We start from the raw sequence: 21,279 nt of genomic DNA, 5'->3' as shown, positions 1-21,279 counted from the left end.
TGAAAGAGATTACCTCGAACATATAAACATACAAAAAATCCGCTCTCTCTCTTTATAATATTAGTATAGATTTATCTGTATAAATGTTGATAGCTAAAGCGCATTTATAAAACTCAAGTTACCGAAAAATAAAAATAAAAGTAAAAAAGAAAACCTTGAAGGGAACGTTAACCTTGAACACGCTAATAAATAAAATTGCTTAAGCAGAAAGTTTTTTTTTTTTAAATGAGGGTATAGATATGAGAATTTTGTTGAAAAGTACAATACTTCCCAATAAATAAAACGAAGTAAAAAAGGAAGAATTCGAAAATTCCTAAATTTTTATATCTGTTACGTTATAAATAAAATTTAAATAATTATCTAAATTTAATGACTGATTTATTAAGATTAAGAACTATCGACTACCTTTTCAAATTACATTTTGTTCAGAATGTTAAGTGTGTTGAAGGCACTGAAGGAAAATCAAAGCGCTTTTATAAATGAGCGGTTTAAAGGCCGTAGCCGGGTTTCTATGCTAAATCTGCCCTTCCGGCTTTTTCGACTCGCACATGAGGGATTTTTTGGTGTGGAATAAAAATAATTTAGCCAATTTTTTAGCTCTTTATTTCAAACGACCTTCGAGTTTTTTTTTAAACCTATTTTTTGGATTTTAATTTTTTTTTCACTGTAAAATTCAAAATTAACGAATGGTAATTTTTCCCTTATTCTTAGGAATAAAATAGATGGAAAATTATTATAGTCCTAATTTTTAAACGAAAAGCCGATTTTTGGCGACGGAAATAAAAATTAAATATTTTTTTCAATGCTTTTCTGAAAAGAGTCACTCACCAAATGTTGTTAGAAAATGTCTTTTAACTCCTCTAATCTCAGGAATTTTTTCAAATCTTTTGAAGTGGTGGAACAATACGAAAAAAATAGAGTATTTTTTTTCAGAGTTTTGTGTTTAAATAAATTTAAATATTTTCTATTGTCGAAAAATTCATTTAAACTAAGTCTGTAAAAAAACGTCTGCTAAGTTAAAAAAAAAGAAAAGAAAAGAAAAAAAAAATCGAAAATACCATTTCGAAAAAAAAAAAAACATAAAGAAAACCATAAAAAAAGCTAAGACATATCCTTCATGAAGTTATTAGGAATGTAAAAAAATGATTAAAGAGTTTTTAAATAAATATTATTCAATGCTAAATTGTAATTAAAACGATTATATAATTTGCCCACGCTATTTTTAATAATTTTTCAGTTTGGATCCAATAAAGACAAACATTTCGAATATTAAAGTATCTTTTTTATAATTTAGACATCGTTTAACATAATTGTTTTTAATAACTGACATTAAATATAATCATTTTCAATAATTTATGATGATTTTTTAAGTAAGGTCGTCACTGTCTTCATTCACAACGACATTCATTGACTTTTTCATCAATGAACAGACAACTCAATATTTCAGCAGGCTTAACTATTTTTTGTCAAATATCGAGAATGAGACATTAAGTATATGATAGCAGCAATGTGTGAGCAACATCAGACAGGGCGCCTACCATTAGCACAGTCACAAGAATATCGAGAAATCCCAATGATGTCCTTCTTATTCGACTGATAATGAAGAAGGCAACGATATGTTTTTGACTTAAAATGTCGCGATCCCGCTTCACGTTTTATAATATTAGGTGTGATTTTGACATAATGGAGTTTAATGGTTTCATCTTCATTCATCACCTCAGCTAAACATGATACAGCTTGAGTCATTTGATTTTGACAAATATTTTCTGTCTCATATTTGGCAGAAATTAGTCCTGGCCCCACAATGTAGTCCCGTAAAAATTTTTAGGTCCAGAGATTTTCTCTTTAGAATCTTGATCTGTAGGTGTTCTATTGTGAGAATATCTTGGATAGACATGTTGAATCCTGCGCGAATTAATTTTACAGGCCATCAAAGAAAACGGCCATTTTGGTTCACTTGCTCATTACGTTTTTCGCAACGGGCGTAGCTTCAAATTTACTTTTAGTTTTTAACTGCAGTTTTTGGAGTTTAGGAAGTCAGTTAATGTATTAATTATGTCATAAAAGCCGCTGTTGCTGTTCCCACAATTTTACGTGGAGATATTTCTGACATTTGTTGTTGAATATTATAGTTACTAAAAAGTGTACAAAAATTAATAAATAATCCAGAATACTCATTTTAAACTCGTGTTTATCACATACATGTTTCTTTATCAACATAATAAACGAAAACTACAAGATTAGTTACTTTTAAAAAAAGGTTACGATCTGTTTTTGCATTGCATGTTATTGCACTACGACGTTTGTATCATTTGATGCCGCAACCGCTCTTTTTGAACTATTTTTATCAGCCCAGTCTATATGTTTAACAATTCGTAGATCCGCTTCTTCTAATGAATTATTCTAATTAAGTTCTTGAATGATCTGTCTCAAATCTCCTTTGAGAAGTTTTGCAGATTGCTTCTTCATTAACTGTTAAACCACCAGCAATCGCTGAAAATGTAGCATTTTTGGAGATTTCTTCTATTTCCTTGCGTGCTAGGTACTGTAATTTTTCCTTATTTGATACTAAAGACCAGAATTTTTTGACCTGCATAGGTACTACTGATTTTCCGTCAATTACATCAAGGTTTATTGCCCTTGGGTGATTCTCTTCTCATCCTTTAAGATTATTTCACAGAATGCTGCAAATAAGTATCGAACACAGTATGAAGTTAATGAAAAGAGCATATGGATCCGTGCAGAACATTGCTGATAACTTCTCCAAAAGTTTTTATTTAGCGGACTTGTGACATGAAATAGATAACGAGGACAGTTTGTATCGGGTATACTTTGCTAAATAGAAAATTATTTGGCAACAGATGATTCTGCAACTGTGCAACGATAATATCTAGCTTGGTAGGTGAATGAATTTTCATCATGTAATGTGTTTGTTGGAAACAAGTCATGAGCTACAATATTTTTAATGCATTCTCCCCTTTCATTCGCTATTTCCATGTCTCAGTACCCTTGTTAAAGTTGATTCTTTCTCATTAGCTTAGAAGTGATATCTTGTGAAGAACTGTGTGCATCAAACCATGGTAGGTTGACTTTCGAAAGTAAATCAGGCAATTTTTGAAACAAATATATCTTGTTTAAACTGGTGGTACTGTTCTGATCAATGATTCATGATACTGAGAAGGCGAATCTTGACACTACCATTCACAAGTTGTTTAGTGAGAAAGCTGTCAAGTTGCACTGCTTCAGAAATCTCAGAGGGATTTATATGTTGATACATAAAGTCAACAAGTCTTTTGACATTTTTATCATAATACTGGCTACGATTGCCTGTAAAGATAATGATGCGGGACAGTCTCACGGTGATCCATTAAAGGAGAATTAGTAAGACCACGAAACACATTGCATATCATTAAAATTTCAATATACACTAAATGCCACTCGGCAACATACTTTTTCTCGTCTGCTCTGCAATTCCTCTGCTCTGCAGTTTTCTGTGTCCGTTGAATCGTTTGCTCCAACTTCATCTCACAGACTTCACAGCATTGAATTTACCATTCTTTTTTTTAACAACAAATTTACCTTGAAGGAATTTTTCCTACAGGTAGGGACACTCATTTTCTAGTGCTTTTAGCCTCTCTATGTATCATGTTGCATAGATAATTGATGCAGTCAAATTCACGAAAGACTGGAAACAGTAACTCAACAGTTTGAACGTATAATTTGTAATTTTCTTCGCGATCAGCAACGATCAAGTGTTTTACAAGTGATACCAATGAACGAAAAACTTCAAAATACTACATCCCTTAACAAAATCCTTCAAACTCTCTTTTCAAGCTTTCAATATTTGTGCGTAGCGATTGAATCATTATTTGACTTTTTTTCTCATCCTTGAGCCAAGAGCATATTGAACCATCTTTATTACCTTCATCTTTAGAACCTTCTCTTGTAGTCTAAAATCAACATTTTATAATGACTTTCTCAAGATGCATTCTGCAGTCTTGAAATCCCACGATCTACCCCCATTCGACGAATACTACAGCTTCTTGTCAACGAATAGCAACAGCAAGTACTTTTGAAGATAAATGACTAGAAAAAAACTAACAAAGGTTCATTCTATCTTTAGAAAGCACAGAAAATAACACTTTCATTATACGTTGTTACGAGAAATGGTTTTATTTCATTAATATAGACCAATGCATTTGAATCTACATTGAGCATTGAGCATCAATTCTTTTATTTCCGAAAGAATAAATTCATGGCCAGCATTTAAAAAGAGGCGTTAATATTTCATTTGCCTTTTTAAACAGTTCAAATTTTGAGGATAGATGTTGCGCAGACTGTGTATTGGTTTCTCCCTCATGCTTTCAAATATAAGAACTTACACAGTTTAGATGTGCATATAAATTCGCAGCAAACATTCATATCGCTGTTAAGAGCTGCTACTCTGTCAAAAACTTCGTCTTGATTTGGACCTCCTTCAGTACTCTCTGATTTTCTAAAACTTTGTTTTCACTTTCAAAATAATTTGTCTCATTTTTTTCTACCATTTTTTTTTTGAGTTTTTTCTCGCGTGTATTTCTTGTTGCACTGATTGCTGCAACGACATACTATATTTTCTTGCAGCGTTTTTCAATATTGCGTCTTTGGTATTTCAGCAGCTTCACGAACTCGTTTTTGTCCAGAAAACATTTTTTCTCTTGATTCCTTTTGATATATAATAAATTTCCGTTTGTCAAAACTGTATTCAGATGTCTTCAATTGCACACCAAAACTTTCTAAACTATTTTTAGAACTATCACCCATTGCTTAAATAGTTAGTCACAAAAAAACATGAAGCAAAAAGTTTTTGTAACTGTGGAATATTTTTACTCGAAAACAATTACTTTGCTAGCAGACGAGAAGTACCCTTGAACCCCCCAGAGTCATTGGTTTTAACACGAATGCAAATTCGAATACAGTAGCTTATGCATACGAAAGGGCTGTTTTGATCGAAAAAACCCTTCATAAAGTATTTTTGATCAAAAAACCCCTTTAGAAGGTATTTTTGATCAAAAAACCCCCTCCAGAAGGTATTGCTGGCTGCGCTAGTGACCTTGAAAAATGTTGATTTGCACAAAAGATTTCGCACTTTAAAATCGTTTGGTTTCATTAAAAGTTATTAATTTTTGTTCACTTTTCTAGTAACCAGAATGTTAAACAGAAAACGTCAGAGATATCTCACGAAAAAATTGTGGAAATAGCCAGGGTGACTTTAATGACGTAACTATTACATTAATTGACTTTCTAACTCCAAAAATCTCAGTTCAAAACTAAAATTAAATTTATAGGCATGCACGTTGCGAAAAATGTAATGAGCAAGTGAACCAAAATGGCCACTATCTTTGATAGCCTGTAAAATTATTTTGCGCAGGATTCAACATGTCTACCCAAGATATTCTCACATTAGAACACCTACAGATCAAGATTCCAAAGAGAAAATCTCTGGACCTAAAAATTTTTACGGGCATACATTGTGGGGCCTGGAATAAATAGTAAAGCTTGCCCAATATTGAGTCGTCTGTTCATTGATGAAAAAGTCAATATCATTGTCAATGAAGACAGTAGACTAACCTAACTTAAAAAAAAATCATCATATATAAATTGTAGGAAATTATTATATCAACTGTCGGTTATTTAAAATAATTATGTTAAACGGTGTCTAAACTATAATAAAGTTACTTTAATATTCGAAATTTTTATCCTTATTGGATCAAGACTGAAAAATGATTCCCAATAGCATGGACAAATTATGCATTCGCCTTTATGTACAATTTAGTATTGAATATTATTTATTTAAAACCTCTTTAATCATTTTTTTACACTCGTAATAACTTCATGAAGTCTTAGGTTTGGTCTTAGTTTTTTTTTATGGTTTTCTTAATGTTTTTCCTCTGATAAAATAGTATTTTCGAAGTTTTTTTTTTAATTTTATTTTTTACTTAGCAGACGATTTTTTACTGACTTAGTTCAAATGAGTTTTTTGGCAATAAAAAATATTTAAATTTATTTAAACACAAAGCTCTGAAGAAAAAAAAACTACTCTAATTTGCAACTCCAATAAAAAATAGGAGGCGCTGCAGCCACTATCTAATGGCGGATGAAAAAGGTAAAACAAATAAATGCCGTAACTTATAACTTGCTTTGACGCTTATTGAATGGCAGTAATGTTTCATCGTGTTTGTGGGAAGTTTTCTTTTCTATTCTTCTGAAATTACATTACACCATAAACTGTGAAGCCTGTAATTTACCCCCAAAAAAACACGTGGAATGGAATGTTTTACCTTTTTCTTTAGTATTGTTAATCACCACAAGGTAGCGTATTCGAGCTCTGGAGTTGCGAATTGTTTTCGTATTGTTTCACCACTTCAAAAATTTGAAAAAAAAAATAATGAGTGTAGAGGAGTATAAGACATTTTCTGACAAAGTTTGGTGAGTGACATTTTTCAGAAAAGCATTGAAAAAAAATATTTAAATTTTATTTCCGTTACTAAAAATGGTCTTTTCGTTTAAAAATTATGATTTAAAAAATTTTTCATGTATTTTATTCCTAAACATAAGGAAAAAATCACCATTCGTTAATTTTGAATTTTAATATGAAGAAAAAATTTAAATCGAAAAAACAGGTTTTTTTTTTTGAAAAACTCGAAGGTTGTTTGATATAACGAGCTGAAAATTTGTCTAAATTATTTTTATTCAGCACCAAAATGATCCCCCAAGTGCGAGTTGAAAAAGCCGGAAGGACATATTTGACGTAGAATCCGGACTACGGCCTTTTGCTCTTCGCTCTATATACAATTTCAACAAGCATACATAATTTTACGAATTTAATGAAATTTTGATCCATCTTTTCATAATCATGCTTAATAGCGCAGAATAAAAACATAGATATGAACATCTTTGCTCATATAATTTCATTTAGAACTTACAGAAGGCTTAACAAATCATTACGATTAAGTAACAAGCTAACCGTGAAATTTTAAAGCATTCCAGAATATTTTAAAGCTGAATGGGTGATGTTTCATCAGTTTAAATGTATATCTGGTGCTGATGCCAAGCTTAGTTTTAGCAGAAACACTTACCATGAGTTTTTTCTTCTGCCGGATTTTCTCTTTGCAAAGGAAGACCACTGCCGTCTTGAAGACAAAACACATGGCATACAGCTCCAGTCCTTTCTTAATCTTACCCAAGAATTCTGAAATGTTGAGCCATTCTACGCCCGCATAGAACAGCAATTCTCCTGGATTCAAATCGACGTGCTGTAGGTCAAGAAGAAATTACATTCAATTAACGATTGCAGAACAGAAGTGAAGTTATCTAAGATTACAGTTTACACCATAAAAAAGTTGCTCAAGTGTCTCTAATTTGGTTTCCTAATAAATTAATACTTATTAATTCCCTTAATTTATGCTACATAAAAATATAAAATATTTTCATCAGAAACATAGTATACTCGTACATGGACTCGTATATTGAAGTATTTTTGGATCATCTCTAAAATACTGGAAATAGGGAATATAAATAAACTAAATGAGGAATATTGAAGTGATTCACAGCTTGCACATTTGTAGATTTACTTCTGTAGAAAATCAATCAAATGTTGCTGTATTTTTGCATCGAAATTCAATCATTGTATTTTGAGAGTTCTTTGTATCGAATAGAAACTTGGAACAAGTATAGAAGAGATATAATGTGAGTGGGGTGAAATTGTTTCACACGAACATCAAAATAAATTGCGAACAGGTGTTGCAGCGTAGTAGAGAACCTTCTTAATCTATGAATAACTTCAGATTTCTTTCCACTCAAATTTAAAAATTTTTATTGAGAAAGATATTCTTTGAAACAAGAGTATGCAATTTCTTTTGCAAGTTTGTGCATCATAACTTCGATTCTCTTCTGTAAATACACATACATCTGCTATTATTATTTTTTAAAGGGAAAATAATCGCTATTTAACGATGAAAAAAATGTGCTTTACACGTACTTGCTTTGAAGATTTGAGATGTTGTCGATGTAAATGATCAAATATCGCACCGTACTCCTCGTGGATCCTCTGCATTTCGTTTATGTGTTCCGCGACACGTTCCATTCCCTTTAGGGCCTCTGGAAAAGAACATTTAAAAGCAAGTTAATACATTAAAGACTAAACATAATAGGCTACAGAAAGACAGTTCTATGTCAAAAGGCTTATCGATTGTTGCCCCCAAAGCAGAATACTACTAAATTTGCGACGCACGTCGCAGAACTGATGCTTGAACTGCAGAACAATGCTACTCAAATGTGAGAGAAAAAACTCAGACAAATTTTCTGCAGAAATTCTACAGAAACTGCAGTTTTTCTGCAAATATCTTCCAACTCAAGATAAAATTCTTCAAAAAGTCTGCAGATATCTTTAAAATACCATTAAATCTAAAATTCTTGGAAATTACAACAATTCGGCGGAAAACTCGCAAAAAATGTTGAATTCGATAAGTCATCTGCAGGAACTTAAGATTTACTTTGAACTTAAAGAAATCTACAGAATTTGCGCAAAGCTTCAGCAGAAATTTCATATTTTAAATCTGAAAAGATTCTGATTTTTCTAACGCTTTTGGTTTTTCCCTCAATCGACCCTCATCCACTGCAGTTTCCTCCATAAACCTTTTTTTTTATACATTCCAACGTCTATAGCCGAAAATTACGTGTCTTGTTTGAGATTTCAATCCTTTTGTATCCAGAAAATAATTCAGTTATTTAGAAAGTTTTTAAGTGTTTTATTATTTGCTACCCTAACTCGACTCATTTTACTTATTATTTAAGTAATTTATTATTTTTTTTAAACATTATTTTAATTTCTTAGAAGAATTTTTAGAAAATTTTGTATCTTTGCTCTTTTTATGCATTTTAGGAAGCATGTAAAACATTTTTGGAGAATCTCAATCGGTTTAGGTTCCACAGAGATGCACAGCAGCAGTAAAGTTTTAAAAAGTGAAAAAAAAAATAAATAAAAATAAACTCCTGTATGAAACGCTCCCGATTTAGGGCTCCCGATTTGTGGAAAAGATCACGTTCGTTGCTTGTGCATACAATGCTTGAAGTACTTGCTGAACAATTTTGGTCAAATGATTTTACGTTGCAGAACATCGTCAAGTATTCTGCTTTGGGGTTGCATTAAACACACAACAAGGTGTCCAAAAGTATTAGATTCTTGTTTCATTGGATGATCTGTATGAAAAACATGGTCTCTTCCTCTATGTATTGCAATTAAATTTTGAAAATTTCCATAAGCAATACTAAAATATTTGTTTTGGCTCAGCAACGAACGCACGTAGGTAATTTAGTCAAAAAAAAAAAAAAAAAAAAAAAATGAATTTCGACATCTTGAATTCAAATTATGTTTTTCGCAATCACGAGTACTTGTATGTAGGCGTGTGTGTTTGTGTGTAGGGGGTATGTGTATGTGTGTGTAGTCATGTGTGTTTGTGTCAGTGTGCTGGTATAAGTGTGTGGGTAGTTGTGTGTATGAATGTGCGTGGGGGGGGATGTGTATGGGTGTGTGTAGGCATCTGTGTTTGTGTCTGTGTGCAGACATGAATGTGTGGGTAGTTGTGTGTATGTTTTTGTGTGTGTGTATGTGTAGGTGTCTGTATGTATGCGTGTGTGTATGTATATGCGTGTAGGTGTATGTGTGTGTATGTGTGTGTATGTGTTTGTGCGTGGGTGTGTGTAGTTGTGTATGTATGCGCGTGTGTGTAGGAGATGGATGCAACCTGGAGACGGCTTTCGCTATAGGAGCAGCATCGTGAGGAGCCGGTAGACGGTGATGGTGCGGAGGGTGGCGGTGGGAAAATAAAATGATAACACGCCAAAAACAGTCAAATGAAAGCAATAAGCAATCGTGATTGCTCAAAATAAAATAATAGTTTAAAAGACTAAAAAAACTCGCTTTCGTAGCAAAATGAACTAAAAAATGAAAAATAATCTTTGGATGATAGTAGTTGACCAATCACTTAATTTTAATGTAATACAAAAAAGGGTGGGGTGCTGTCTATTTACATTTTTGCTTAGACAACAAATGGAAGAAATTCAAAACAACTGATAAGAAGCCTCCCCCCACGCTTTTTTGTATTACATTAAAATTAAGTGATTGGTCAACTACTATCATCCAAAGATTATTTTTCATTTTTTAGTTCATTTTGCTACGAAAGCGTGTTTTTTTAGTTTTTAAACTATTATTTTATTTTTCTGTTTTTTAGTCTTATGTTCGAGAATTATCAGGCGAGGAAACTATTTATAAAACGAGTGCGAGGTAATATTTTAAAGTTAAGATAAAGGCATCCCGATGGGAAGCTACTGTGAGTCATCGATGTATGTTTGCGGAAATCATATTTATATTTGAAAATTTGAGATGCATTTAAATAAAAGTTTTGTTCAACAATGGTCTGATCAGCAATGAATTTCCAATTGAAGGTTCACCTAAATTTTGGCATGAAATTAGTGAAAAACAATTATATTTCATGTTCTAATTACCTTGGAATTACTTACTTTGTCTGATGCAGAAAAATTAAAGATTTTTGTAGATATTTTAAAATAATTTTTGCGAGCATTTTTAATGTATTTTTAAAAATTTTTCCTTTTTCACATTGTTGGATTTATGCCAAAATATTGATTAAAATTGGAGGAAACTAACAATTAAAAGAATTAATTAATTAATTTAATTATAGAATATTGCATTGTCATCGGGTCTGAGGTCGCGTGCCAAATTTCAAAAGAATCCGATCGCAGGAAGTGGGCGAAATTTGAGCTGAAAGATTCCGTTGCAAGATACATACATACATACATACAGGTGAAGCTAATAAAAGCGTGTTAAAAAAAAAGTAATGTTTGTTGGAAGCCTTTAAAATGTAACTGTATTTTACAGAAGTAGAGTCTATATTCTTCACAAAGTTCATGCAAGGAAATGGTGTCCCCCCAGTTTTGCCGACACGAAATTTCGTTCTCTTCTGTGTTTTCCAGTTAAAATCATAACCTCTTGTGAGAAAATTTAAAATGGGAGGAAATTTTTAATGTCAGCGAAACTGGACCAAGGAAATATGAGCGAACCAAGGAAATGTGAGTTTTATAATTTTTTTAACTTCTTCGTAGGATGTTTTGTGCAACAATGAGATGGTTTCCTTCAGTCAAAAGTACTTCTTTTAGTCATTGAAATGGATAGAATGAGAACAAAAAAAAAAAACATGGACTCAGAAAATACTTTCATTTTCCCAACAGTTTTTTTTAAATTAATTTTTTAAAATGTTCGATTTTTCAAACAAGGCGTGGTCTTGATGAGGTCACAAATGATGCACTTTGCCGCATCTTTCTACTGCGTTTCCACGTTATGATAATCAAGCAGCGAATTAAATATTGCGCTCTGCGCTTGCTATCAACCATATCGTTGCCAATACACGTGAGTAAAGATGCGAATTAAATATTTTGCACTGTGAATGGCAACACTCAATGCATTTCATCATTTGTGATGTCTTCGGCAAAAGTGTAAACAATGAAAGGGCACCGGTTAAAGTAATTTTTTAAAAATATTAAATGTAAACAAATTTATCAAAAAATTGTCAGATCCTATGTTTTTAAGCATGCTCTTTCAGAAAAAAATACTTTTAAAATTTTGTAAACAACCCCATTGATACGCCTGTTACCGTTTTAATTGAACGGACGTGGTATCTTATTTTTACTCTTTAGATCTTTCGTTAATAAATTTGAAAATACGATTGTTCTGTATTGAAAATCTCTAATCAATATTGAAAGAGTCATGTAATTACGTTAAACAGAAGACTTCTTGAGGATATTAGAACGTCCCAGACAGGACGAAGCAGAAAGGTCTTTCTTGCGTGATCCAGTTCCCTTTCAGTGGAGAGTTTTTCAGAACATTTTTATCAATAATTTCATCAAATAAAAACGATAGTGACATTGCCAAAAAGGGGGAGGGGGAGGGAGAGAGATCCCGAACTATATCCCGTTATTTTACGCCATTAAACTTAGTCTATAGAAGAGCGAGTTTGAAACTTTGATTTTGAAAAATTCTCCGAACCCCGACTCTGGTAGCCCGATCGGTAGAGTGTCGGATTCGGGGCCGGAGGGTCCAGGGTTCGAACCTCGTTGGTCGAAGACCCACCGTCGTTATTAAAGGGGACTGGGCGACGTTAAATATGCTCGTGGTCTCAATGTCCTCCAAGTGAACGACCAAGATTTTGACGACCCCGATCTCGACAACACGGACTTTGACGACCCGGATTTGACGACCCCGACAATGACGACCCCGACCTAGACAACCAGAATAAGACAGAAGAAGACCAACACTGAGGACAGATGAAGTCTGATCCTGATTACCCGGAGCTGGGACCGGACATGTAATCCTTACTCTGTAGGCAGTGTAAATTCCCAGCACCCGCCAGCATAGCGGCTGGCAATGTGTTGTAAATATTTTCATATTAACCAAGAGTTTATGTTATATTTCCCTACCGTTCTGACCGGTAGCCCTGTACACTCAATAAACAGAGGAACACAGCCGGATCGCTGGCTGGCATCATACTTGTGGTTAGACGACGAGAGACTCCCTAGCTATTGCTAGTTCCCTGAAAAGCCTTCGGGTGGAGCAGGGCGGGGAATCTCGATGGGTACCTCTGAGGGTGCTAGTACCAGGTAGCTATTAGCTCCTGGACTAGTTCCAAATTCTTATTGACTGTTCGATCCGGTGATGGTGCTGCCATCTATCGGTATATAAAATAATGGAGGCAAGGCACTTAGTATGCAGTCCTCGACATAAATACAGTTGTAGTCAGTTGTGACTCTGAATAGGAATAGGAACCCCAACTCTTCTCTTATCGCCACCAAAGATGGCCTACAATTACTTAAGGATTTCGATTTCAAAAAACTTCCAGGAGTGCGCCCCTGCCCAAACCCTCGAAAAACAGTCTGAACCATCATTTAAGATCGTCTAAAATTCCATTTTTGGACTTTGGGAAAATTCTAAAGGTCTCGAACCTTTCTTACCCCTAATATCACCATCGACTCTAAAATTTCGCATTTAGGGCTGACATTCTGAAAATATTTCCGGGAAGTGTCCCCGAACACCCTGATAAGATCATTGAACATCATCCTGTTTTTCTGTCGCTGCACGAGATTTAATTTATTAATTTATCAAATTCCATGATTTACCCCATCCTTTTGAAGCTTATCGTATCTGCTAATGACGAAAAATATATCCACGGTTTAAAAATTGCTTTTTTGCGTGCGTCAAAAAACCGTTTTTTTTTTTTTTTACTGTTTTTTTTTTAACTGTTTTTTCTTATTTCCATTTACAAAAAAGGAAGTATTGCATTCGCGAAACAATTTTCACTCAAAAATCGGTCTTAATTTCCATTTTGCTCACATCCGAATGAATGTTGAGTTTATTTTTCAACAGGACCACACATGGATATATGCCTAGGAACGTACAGACACCCGAATTATCCATTTTGACGATCCCCGAGTTAATTACAACGAGTCTTCTCGTGACGTCTGTATGTACGTATGTATGTGCGATGTGCGTATGTGTGTATGTATGTCGCATAACTCAAGAACAGAATGTCATAGAAAGTTGAAATTTGGCACTTAGACTTCTAGTGGGGTCTACTTTTGCACCTCCATTTTGGTTGTACTCAAATGCTCCAAAGGGGGTCTCTTGCCCCTTTTTGGGGGGAAATCATTGTTAATTTCGATGTAAACTCAAGTGGTGTTATAATTTGGCAGACACTTGGCAATATATCGCCAATCTTCTGGTCGACGATTCGGCGAGAAAATTTGCGAATTTTTTAAAATCTGATTTCAATTTGGCCATTGTTGGTGATATTTAGAGAGTAAACTATTGAATCACATTAAAGATGCCAGTAATGGAGAAATGACATTCAATTCGAGTAAAAGGAAGTCATGTGATGCACACATTAGCTCGTTTTTTTAATCACTCATTACTTTAATTTAATGAATTGCAGCCGAGAGCAAAGACACATTGGCTCGGTAGGATAAGGCAGCGAGTTAATGAAGGAATGGTGTGAGTTCAAATCTGGGTAGAAAAACATGGGTTTTTTTCATCAGCAGAATTTTTATGAAAGTTTCCATGAAAATGCAAAATTATAATCATAGCAGAATTCTAAGCTGTATATCTATTGTTGTTAAAATCAGGAAACATGACATTTATTTTAACAGTGTAAATTGCAGTTTAACTTTGCAGAAGTGTAAATTTCAATTTATTTTGCTGTTTTACTACGCATTGCCATAGTTTATAGCATCTCGAGGTTGCACTAGAATCAAAAAATTCTTCCTTTGAGTGCGAATGCCTCGCGCGGGTCAACTAGTCATCTAAAATTGGGTTTCTAGAATTTCAATATCGGCAAAATTGCTGAAGACAGGTCTCGAACCTCTCCTCCCAGAAACATCACCAAAGATCATCTAAAACTGCGTTTTAACAAGTAACTTCGAAAACTGTATGAATAAGCCCCCACTCCCTCCCTATTCTCCTTCGCCAATTTAATTTTGAATAGTCTTAAAGTCCGTCGTTTAAATCCTTAAATTTCGAATAAATTACTGGGGTAAAGCTCTAGAACACTTACCCCTAACATCATTAAAAGTCGAAGAAAATTGATTTTGAAGCTCCAAATTCGAAAATTTTCTGGTCCTTATAGCGATATAAAGTTGGCCCACAATTGCATTTTTTAGATTGTTCATTTTCTAAAAAATTCTGGGAGGGCCCCCCCGGATTTCTCCTCTTCTTAACATCTCCAAATATTGTCTAAAACTGTTTTTACAATAACTATTTTGAAAATTTTTCAAGGAAGATCCCCAAAACCTCAACCTCTTTAACGCAATTAGATAAAAAATATAAAATTGTGTTTTTCAAGTTTTAATTTTGAAAAATGACCGGGGAAAACGCCCCGAGGCCGCTTTTTCACTCTAGAAATTGGCAAAGATCGTCTAGAATGCATTTTTAAGATCATACAAATTACAAAAAACCGGTATTCTTTTCGATTTTTGTGCTTATTTCTTTATAATTGTGGGACAAAAGCTTGTGTCCAGCAAGTTGGGGGGGGGGCATGTGCCTCCTCCTGCCCCCCCCAAGCTACGCTTATGCTTAATACCATAAAATAGGTCAAGGTCACCAGTAACAGAGTCATAAGTTTGGATTTAAAAAATAAGCCTTTTAAGCGGGTAAAACTGATGTACTGTAGTCCATAAATACGATGCAGACATCTAGTGTTATCAGAGTGAATTTTACGAGCCAGTTGGTATTTACAAGGCAGTGGTGTGAACAACCACCACGAGGTCAGTGGTGTTTCATGTTCAATTGAATTTAATAAAGCATTAGTTCTAAAAATGAAGAACTTTTCCACATTTTGAAGAGAAAAGAGGAATTGTGTCTATTGCTCATCCTTTCCTCATTCTGTCTGTTGCCGGGTGGTATCATATTTTTCGGTGTCTGTTACTGGGGTTCGGACTGTTTTTTGAAATTGAGCTAATAAAAATTGAAAATATTAATCCAGAGGATTCAGAAGCAGCCAAACGTTAGATGAGATGTTGTATTAGAGAAAAATAGTTTAAAAAGTCTTAATACATTAAGAGGCTCAGGAAATTGAGTTAACCTGAGAGCGATGTCTTAAGCATGTCTGTGACTGGTGCGTGCCGTTACCCTATCAGGAAAAGTTTTTAGTGAAGCTAACACCAAGTGGAGACAATCATTTACCTGCAAGGTGTGTGTGCTCCTCTGACGTGGGATCAGTAAGGTGCTTGAGCTGCTGCAGAAGCAAAGGGTACTTGAGGATCCGTTGGATCGGCTTGATGAGGTAGGACTCCAAAGAGAAGGAATGCTGGCCTCGAGGGTTGCGAGACTGAAGGAACTCCACGAGAGCCGCGTTCCCCTCGCCTGCAAAATAAACGTATTTCTCTTCAAGAGTGACGGACTAGCGCAAAACAAAAGTTTCCGAGAAAAACGAGCCTGAAAACAAGCAGTCAATCAAACGCAATTCGAAGTCAAGCAACCGTTTCCCCCTTAGAGATTCTTATTAGTTTAAAGTTGGAGAATTTTTTTCTCTCATAAAAATTGAACAGAAAAATTTAAAAAGAGAGTACGTTATAAACTTTTGAAAATAACCCTCAGAGCGCTTTGAAACATAAATTCAGTTGAGTTCGACTTTTGAGCCGCTTTAGAGCAAAATAGACACGTTGATTTCAAAACAGTTGTTCAGTTATATTTAACCACATGAGGTTTCTTTCTCTGCATCTGCAACTTATGAGGAAACTACTTTCCGTGGGATAGTGTATATTACAGGAAGCTCATTATTCTTCTATTGGCTTACATGAATGTTTTGAACAACCAAGGCTCCATAACGTTAAAAGTATCCACCCTGTAGCCGGAGCTTTGACATTATTACGAGAAAGAACAAAACAGCTCGTTTTACTACATACCAGAGACTAAAATTTCTCCTTCGTTGGTAATTTTGTCAGGGCTAGTCACAACTGATTTGGAGGCACTAAACGTTTCGCATAAGGAGATCCCAACAAAACATAAATGTGGAAAAGAAGCCAAGTTTGGTCGAAATGAGGTTCGGGGTAGACGGTGTCACGGACAAAAAAAGTTCAGACCTAAGTGGTTACCAAGTTCCATAGCAGTTCCTCATAGAAGTTGAATTTTTCCATGTTCTTAAATTCATTTAGAAAACAATTTTTTACTTTTTTTGATGATGGATTTTAAACTTGCGGCAAGTTTTAGTCATCACTGTTTTTTTTTTTTTTCAAACTTGCCAAGTTTTAAACCCAATATCAAAGAAAGTGAAAAATTGTTTTCAAAATGAATTGAAGAGCATGTTAAAATTCAACATCTATGAGGAACTGCTATGAAACCTGGTAACCGCTTAGATCTGAACTGTTTTTGTCGGTGACACCGTCTACCCCGAAACTCATTTCGACGAAACTTCGCTTCTTTTCCACATTTATGTTTTGTTGGGGTATCATTACTTTTTGAAAAGCTAAATCAAAGGTTATTTTCTAATTTTACAATTATAAATGCAAAAGCGCATACAAATACATGATTTCCTCCCCCCCCCCGCTTTTATGGTGCACTGGTTTGCTGTTTCTCTTCATTAGAAGTTTTGAAGATACTTTGATAACTGGGGACTTGGCGCGATTGCCAATTTTGGGCAATAATGGTCTGTTTTTCCCATTTATAAGCAAGGATAAAGTACATTAGCTTTTGGTCTTTGGCGTCCTCAAATTTCTCAACAATTGGAAAAATTACTAAGACTCAAAATCTGTCTGGAATTTCTTTATTGTTCGGGGGGATTATCATAACGTAGATCGCAAAATATGCAGAAATGGCGAAAATATTTCTCAATTGTTGAAATTATTGTTGCCATTTTTGCTCCTCCTGTAAAATTTTGCATTTAATTGAAATCTAAAATTTTTATAAATTTCAAAGCTGATTATTTTTTATTTCACAGACTTAGCTTTAGATTTGCAATTTTAATTATTTGATGGATCATTTTTCATCTTAGCGGAACTTAAAGTATTGTTTAAAGCCCCATTTTGGTTAGAAGTTAAAATGTTAATTTAAAACCTAAACATCCTTGTTTTGGCAACGTTTGACGAGCCCACTGGTTTTGATTTATTTGGCGAAATATTTTGCAATCGCGCTGCGAAGTAGTTATGCCGTGATGCTCATAAAAAGTAGCGTAGTTTTTTGCTAGTTTAATATAGTCTTTTGACTTTTTAGATTTTTACCTTTATATATGCATGAAAATCTATCTTTATGCCAAATTTCAAGTATGTGAGGCGCTTGGAAATTCGTAAACATTTTGATGAGTGAGTGAGTCAGTCAGTCAGTGAAAAAAAATGACACTTTTCAAATCTTAATAATTCCATAACTATAAGAGTTACGTTCATGAAATTTAGGATTATAGGTCTTCTATGCAGCTCTATTAGACATACAAAATTTCAAGCACGTAGATTTAATAGTTTTTGAGAAATGAGTGTGTCAAAAGCAGATTGAAATGAATCTTGTAAGATACACACTGGCAGATGCGTCGCCTGATTTTTGAACTTGGCTGACACACTGCCATGTGTCTAAATATTATTTTTAAGCACTTTTATTGTACTTGTCTTGATTGTCACGGAGTAATCTGAGGCCTGGTTTTGCTTATATCTCAGCAACTAGACCACTTAGAGACTTCGGGATTTCACTAAATGATTTGCTTAATAATAATGTACAACTTAACGCTGAAAAATTAAAATTTTAAAACAAAATTTTTGTTTCGGTTAGGATGAAAAACAGCAAAATAAAAAACCCATTATTACAAATTTTGTTGCCTTGCATCATAAATGTTAATAGTAGGCATAATGAAAATTTTAAATCAAGGCTTCTCTGGACACAAAAATTTTGTTTTGTGTCCAGAAAACGAAAAACTTTAAAATAACGGAATTTTTGAAAAAATACTAAGCACTTTTCATAAAGCACTCTAAATGACAAAATAACTTTTCTGGGTCAAAAAGGACAATTTAAGTATTCCTGTAGTTTTCAAATATTCCAAGGAAAAGACTTCTCAAACAAAGAAAAGTGCAGATAAAGTCATGTAGAGAATGTTTTATCATTATCTAGCTTTCAGTCATAAATTTGAGTGTTGAAACATGCATATTTTTCTTAATGGGAAAGTTAAGTTTGAAATGACGTGAGCTTACTTTTCTTCGTTTGAGAAGTCTTTTTCTTGGATTAATTGAAAACTACAGGAATACTTAAATTGTCCTTTCTGACTCAGAAAAGTTGTTTTGTCATTTTCAGTGCAATATGAAAAGTGCTTAGTATTTTTTAAAAAAATTCTGTTATTACACTGGTAGCTAAAATTATTTAGTATAGCAAGGCTATGTAAATTGACAGAAACAAATGCACATCTTTACTAATATTATAAAGAGAGAGGGCGGATTTTTGTGTGTTTATATGTTCGAGGTAATCTCCGGAATCACTGCACCTATTTGAAAAATTCTTTCACTATATGAAAGGTGCTTTCTTACTGAGTAACATAGGCTATAATTCGAAAAAATCCGATAAATAGTTCTTTTATTATTCCAATTTAGGCCCAAATTTCACGTAAATGGCCTATTATTGGCTATTAAAGGGGTGAAAAATTACTTGCACATATTAATATTATATATCGTCAAAAAGGGTAGAATTTTCTACAATCTAAACAGTTTATTTCAATGCTCTAACTTAATTACGGCAGTAGTAATTTGCGTTTTTAGCTCGAACTTTTTTAGGCTTAGCTGAAATTTAGGCACTACTTTCTTTATATCTATCAATAAAAAGTGAAGGAACTGCCCCACAGTTTTCTTTTTGACAGCATTGGAAAAAGCGAGATTTTTTACTCCAGATCTCTCTCGACCTTTGGTCGAAAAAATCTTCGACTTCGAAATAGCTTCTATCTTTAAAGAAAAAAAAGTTACAAGCGTTTTTAAATCAATTTCGAAATATGTCATTTTGATTCAGGTTGTCAATCATTTTATTTTCGCGTTTCCATGGTTACGCTTTTTGAATCCATTGTATATTTTCTTATTTTGTATCTGAGATCTTAAACTTATTTTATTTCATGTTTCCACGGTTACGCTTTTAAAATCCATCTTTCGTATTTTAATTTCTTAAAAGTATATTAATATCTGTCGTCATTATTTGTAAAGGTATTTTGCACGGTGTTTTTTTTTCTTTTATTTAAGTTATTCTTTATGTTATTAAGTTATTCCTTTAATTAATTGTTGTATATGTCACTTGACACAATTTTTGTTCTCAAGGTACACCGGACAAAGCCGGGCAACGCAGCTCCTAATATATAAAGATTTGAAAGCTACTGTTAATGTGATTTTATACCTTTTTGTTTGTTTGGCGAAATATTTATTAATGCCAAAGAAAAAACATCCGCTTCACTTGCAAAAGGGCTGGGTTTCGGTAGCGTGGTCGCTTGGTACGTTAGGCGCTGAGCAGTTCAGTCTAGGGTTATTGTTTTAAGGCAACCGTTAATGTAATTATTTTTTTTTTGCCGATTTGTTTTGAAAGAAAAGAAACTTTTCATTTGTTTTTATCCGAGTGCAATGTACGACTTTTTCTTCTTTTTTTCTGACGATAATTTTTGAATATTCCACGGGATGTTCTTTTTTTTTCCGTTAGACGGATTGATTATGATAGCGTAGTTGCTGGGCAAGTTTGGCGATAAACAATAGAGCTGCAGAATTATTTTTACATTTGAAAGATATTATTTGATGTCTTTTTTTGTTTATTTAGCGAAATATTTTAAATTGCAGTAAAAACCACTTCACTCGCTAAACAGAGTTTTAAGGCAACTGTAAATCTAATTTAATGATTTCACGAAAAGTTTAAACTCCAAAGAAATTTAAAAAGTTTTTTTTTTTGAAAAGATGTGTACTCATTTTATACGAAGAAAAACGATCATTTCACATCAGATGCGGAGGGGGCGTCAATTCTTTTTGTTCAACGGACTTCCATTAATTTTTTAGCACGGGCATCGCTTTGCGGGTACTGCCAGTATTATTATATTTGTAGTACAGACGTATTTGAGTACAACAAAATATGTCATTGCTGTACGTCAACAACAGTAACATATCTTCGCCTCAAAACAACAGTAGTATATCTTACTCTTATTTTCAAGCTCCGATGTCTTACTTTTATGCTCTGGGGTGTTGATTTGCTAGACTCCGCAAGCAGCTCTGGATAAAACATTCGACAGACTTGTCCTGCTGCATGCAATATGTACAGCTATGCAATTCGTACATATTTACTGTGCTACTTACTACTGGTATCACCTTTTCGCGATTGGAAAATAATTCCTCTTCAAGATTACATTTCTTTAACTTGAGGTACGGATACTTTCGAAAAATTTTATCGAGGTTCAGAAAAACCCCTCATATTCTGGTCTAAACTAACCATCAAAAACGTAACACAGACACACAATCACTCCTACAATATTCAGAAAAAAGGGGAGAGAAAAAAAAAAGGGAAATTGGGGAATTACACCAAAAGATATTGTTCCCAGCACAACAAATATTTTGAAATAATTTGTGTGTAACTAAGACATTCAAAAACATTTTTGGCGGTCCAGTTTTTAACCTTCCGCTGTTCAGATCTGGACTTCATTTATCAGAATTATCATAGTCCACTTTTTTGAGAAAATCAGATTTCTACGG

At 33.8% G+C, this 21,279-nt stretch overlaps 1 protein-coding gene across 1 annotated transcript in view; it reads right to left on the bottom strand.

The window, feature by feature from the left end:
• The window catches only part of LOC129216874 (protein still life, isoform SIF type 1-like), a 184,434-nt gene that overhangs the window by 30,041 nt on the left and 133,114 nt on the right, over positions 1-21,279 (bottom strand). Inside the window, exons 22-24 of the mRNA XM_054851126.1 lie at positions 15,785-15,964; positions 8,021-8,139; positions 7,119-7,295 (exon numbers count right to left, since the gene is read on the bottom strand). Coding sequence (XP_054707101.1) covers positions 7,119-7,295; positions 8,021-8,139; positions 15,785-15,964 — 476 coding nt within the window. The remainder of the gene's footprint in view (positions 1-7,118; positions 7,296-8,020; positions 8,140-15,784; positions 15,965-21,279) is intronic.

Source organism: Uloborus diversus, chromosome 1 (genome assembly GCF_026930045.1).
Source record: "Uloborus diversus isolate 005 chromosome 1, Udiv.v.3.1, whole genome shotgun sequence".
Taxonomy (NCBI): domain Eukaryota; kingdom Metazoa; phylum Arthropoda; class Arachnida; order Araneae; family Uloboridae; genus Uloborus; species Uloborus diversus.
The sequence above is the reverse complement of the archived record's forward strand: the minus strand, read 5'-3'. Positions and strand labels throughout refer to the sequence as shown.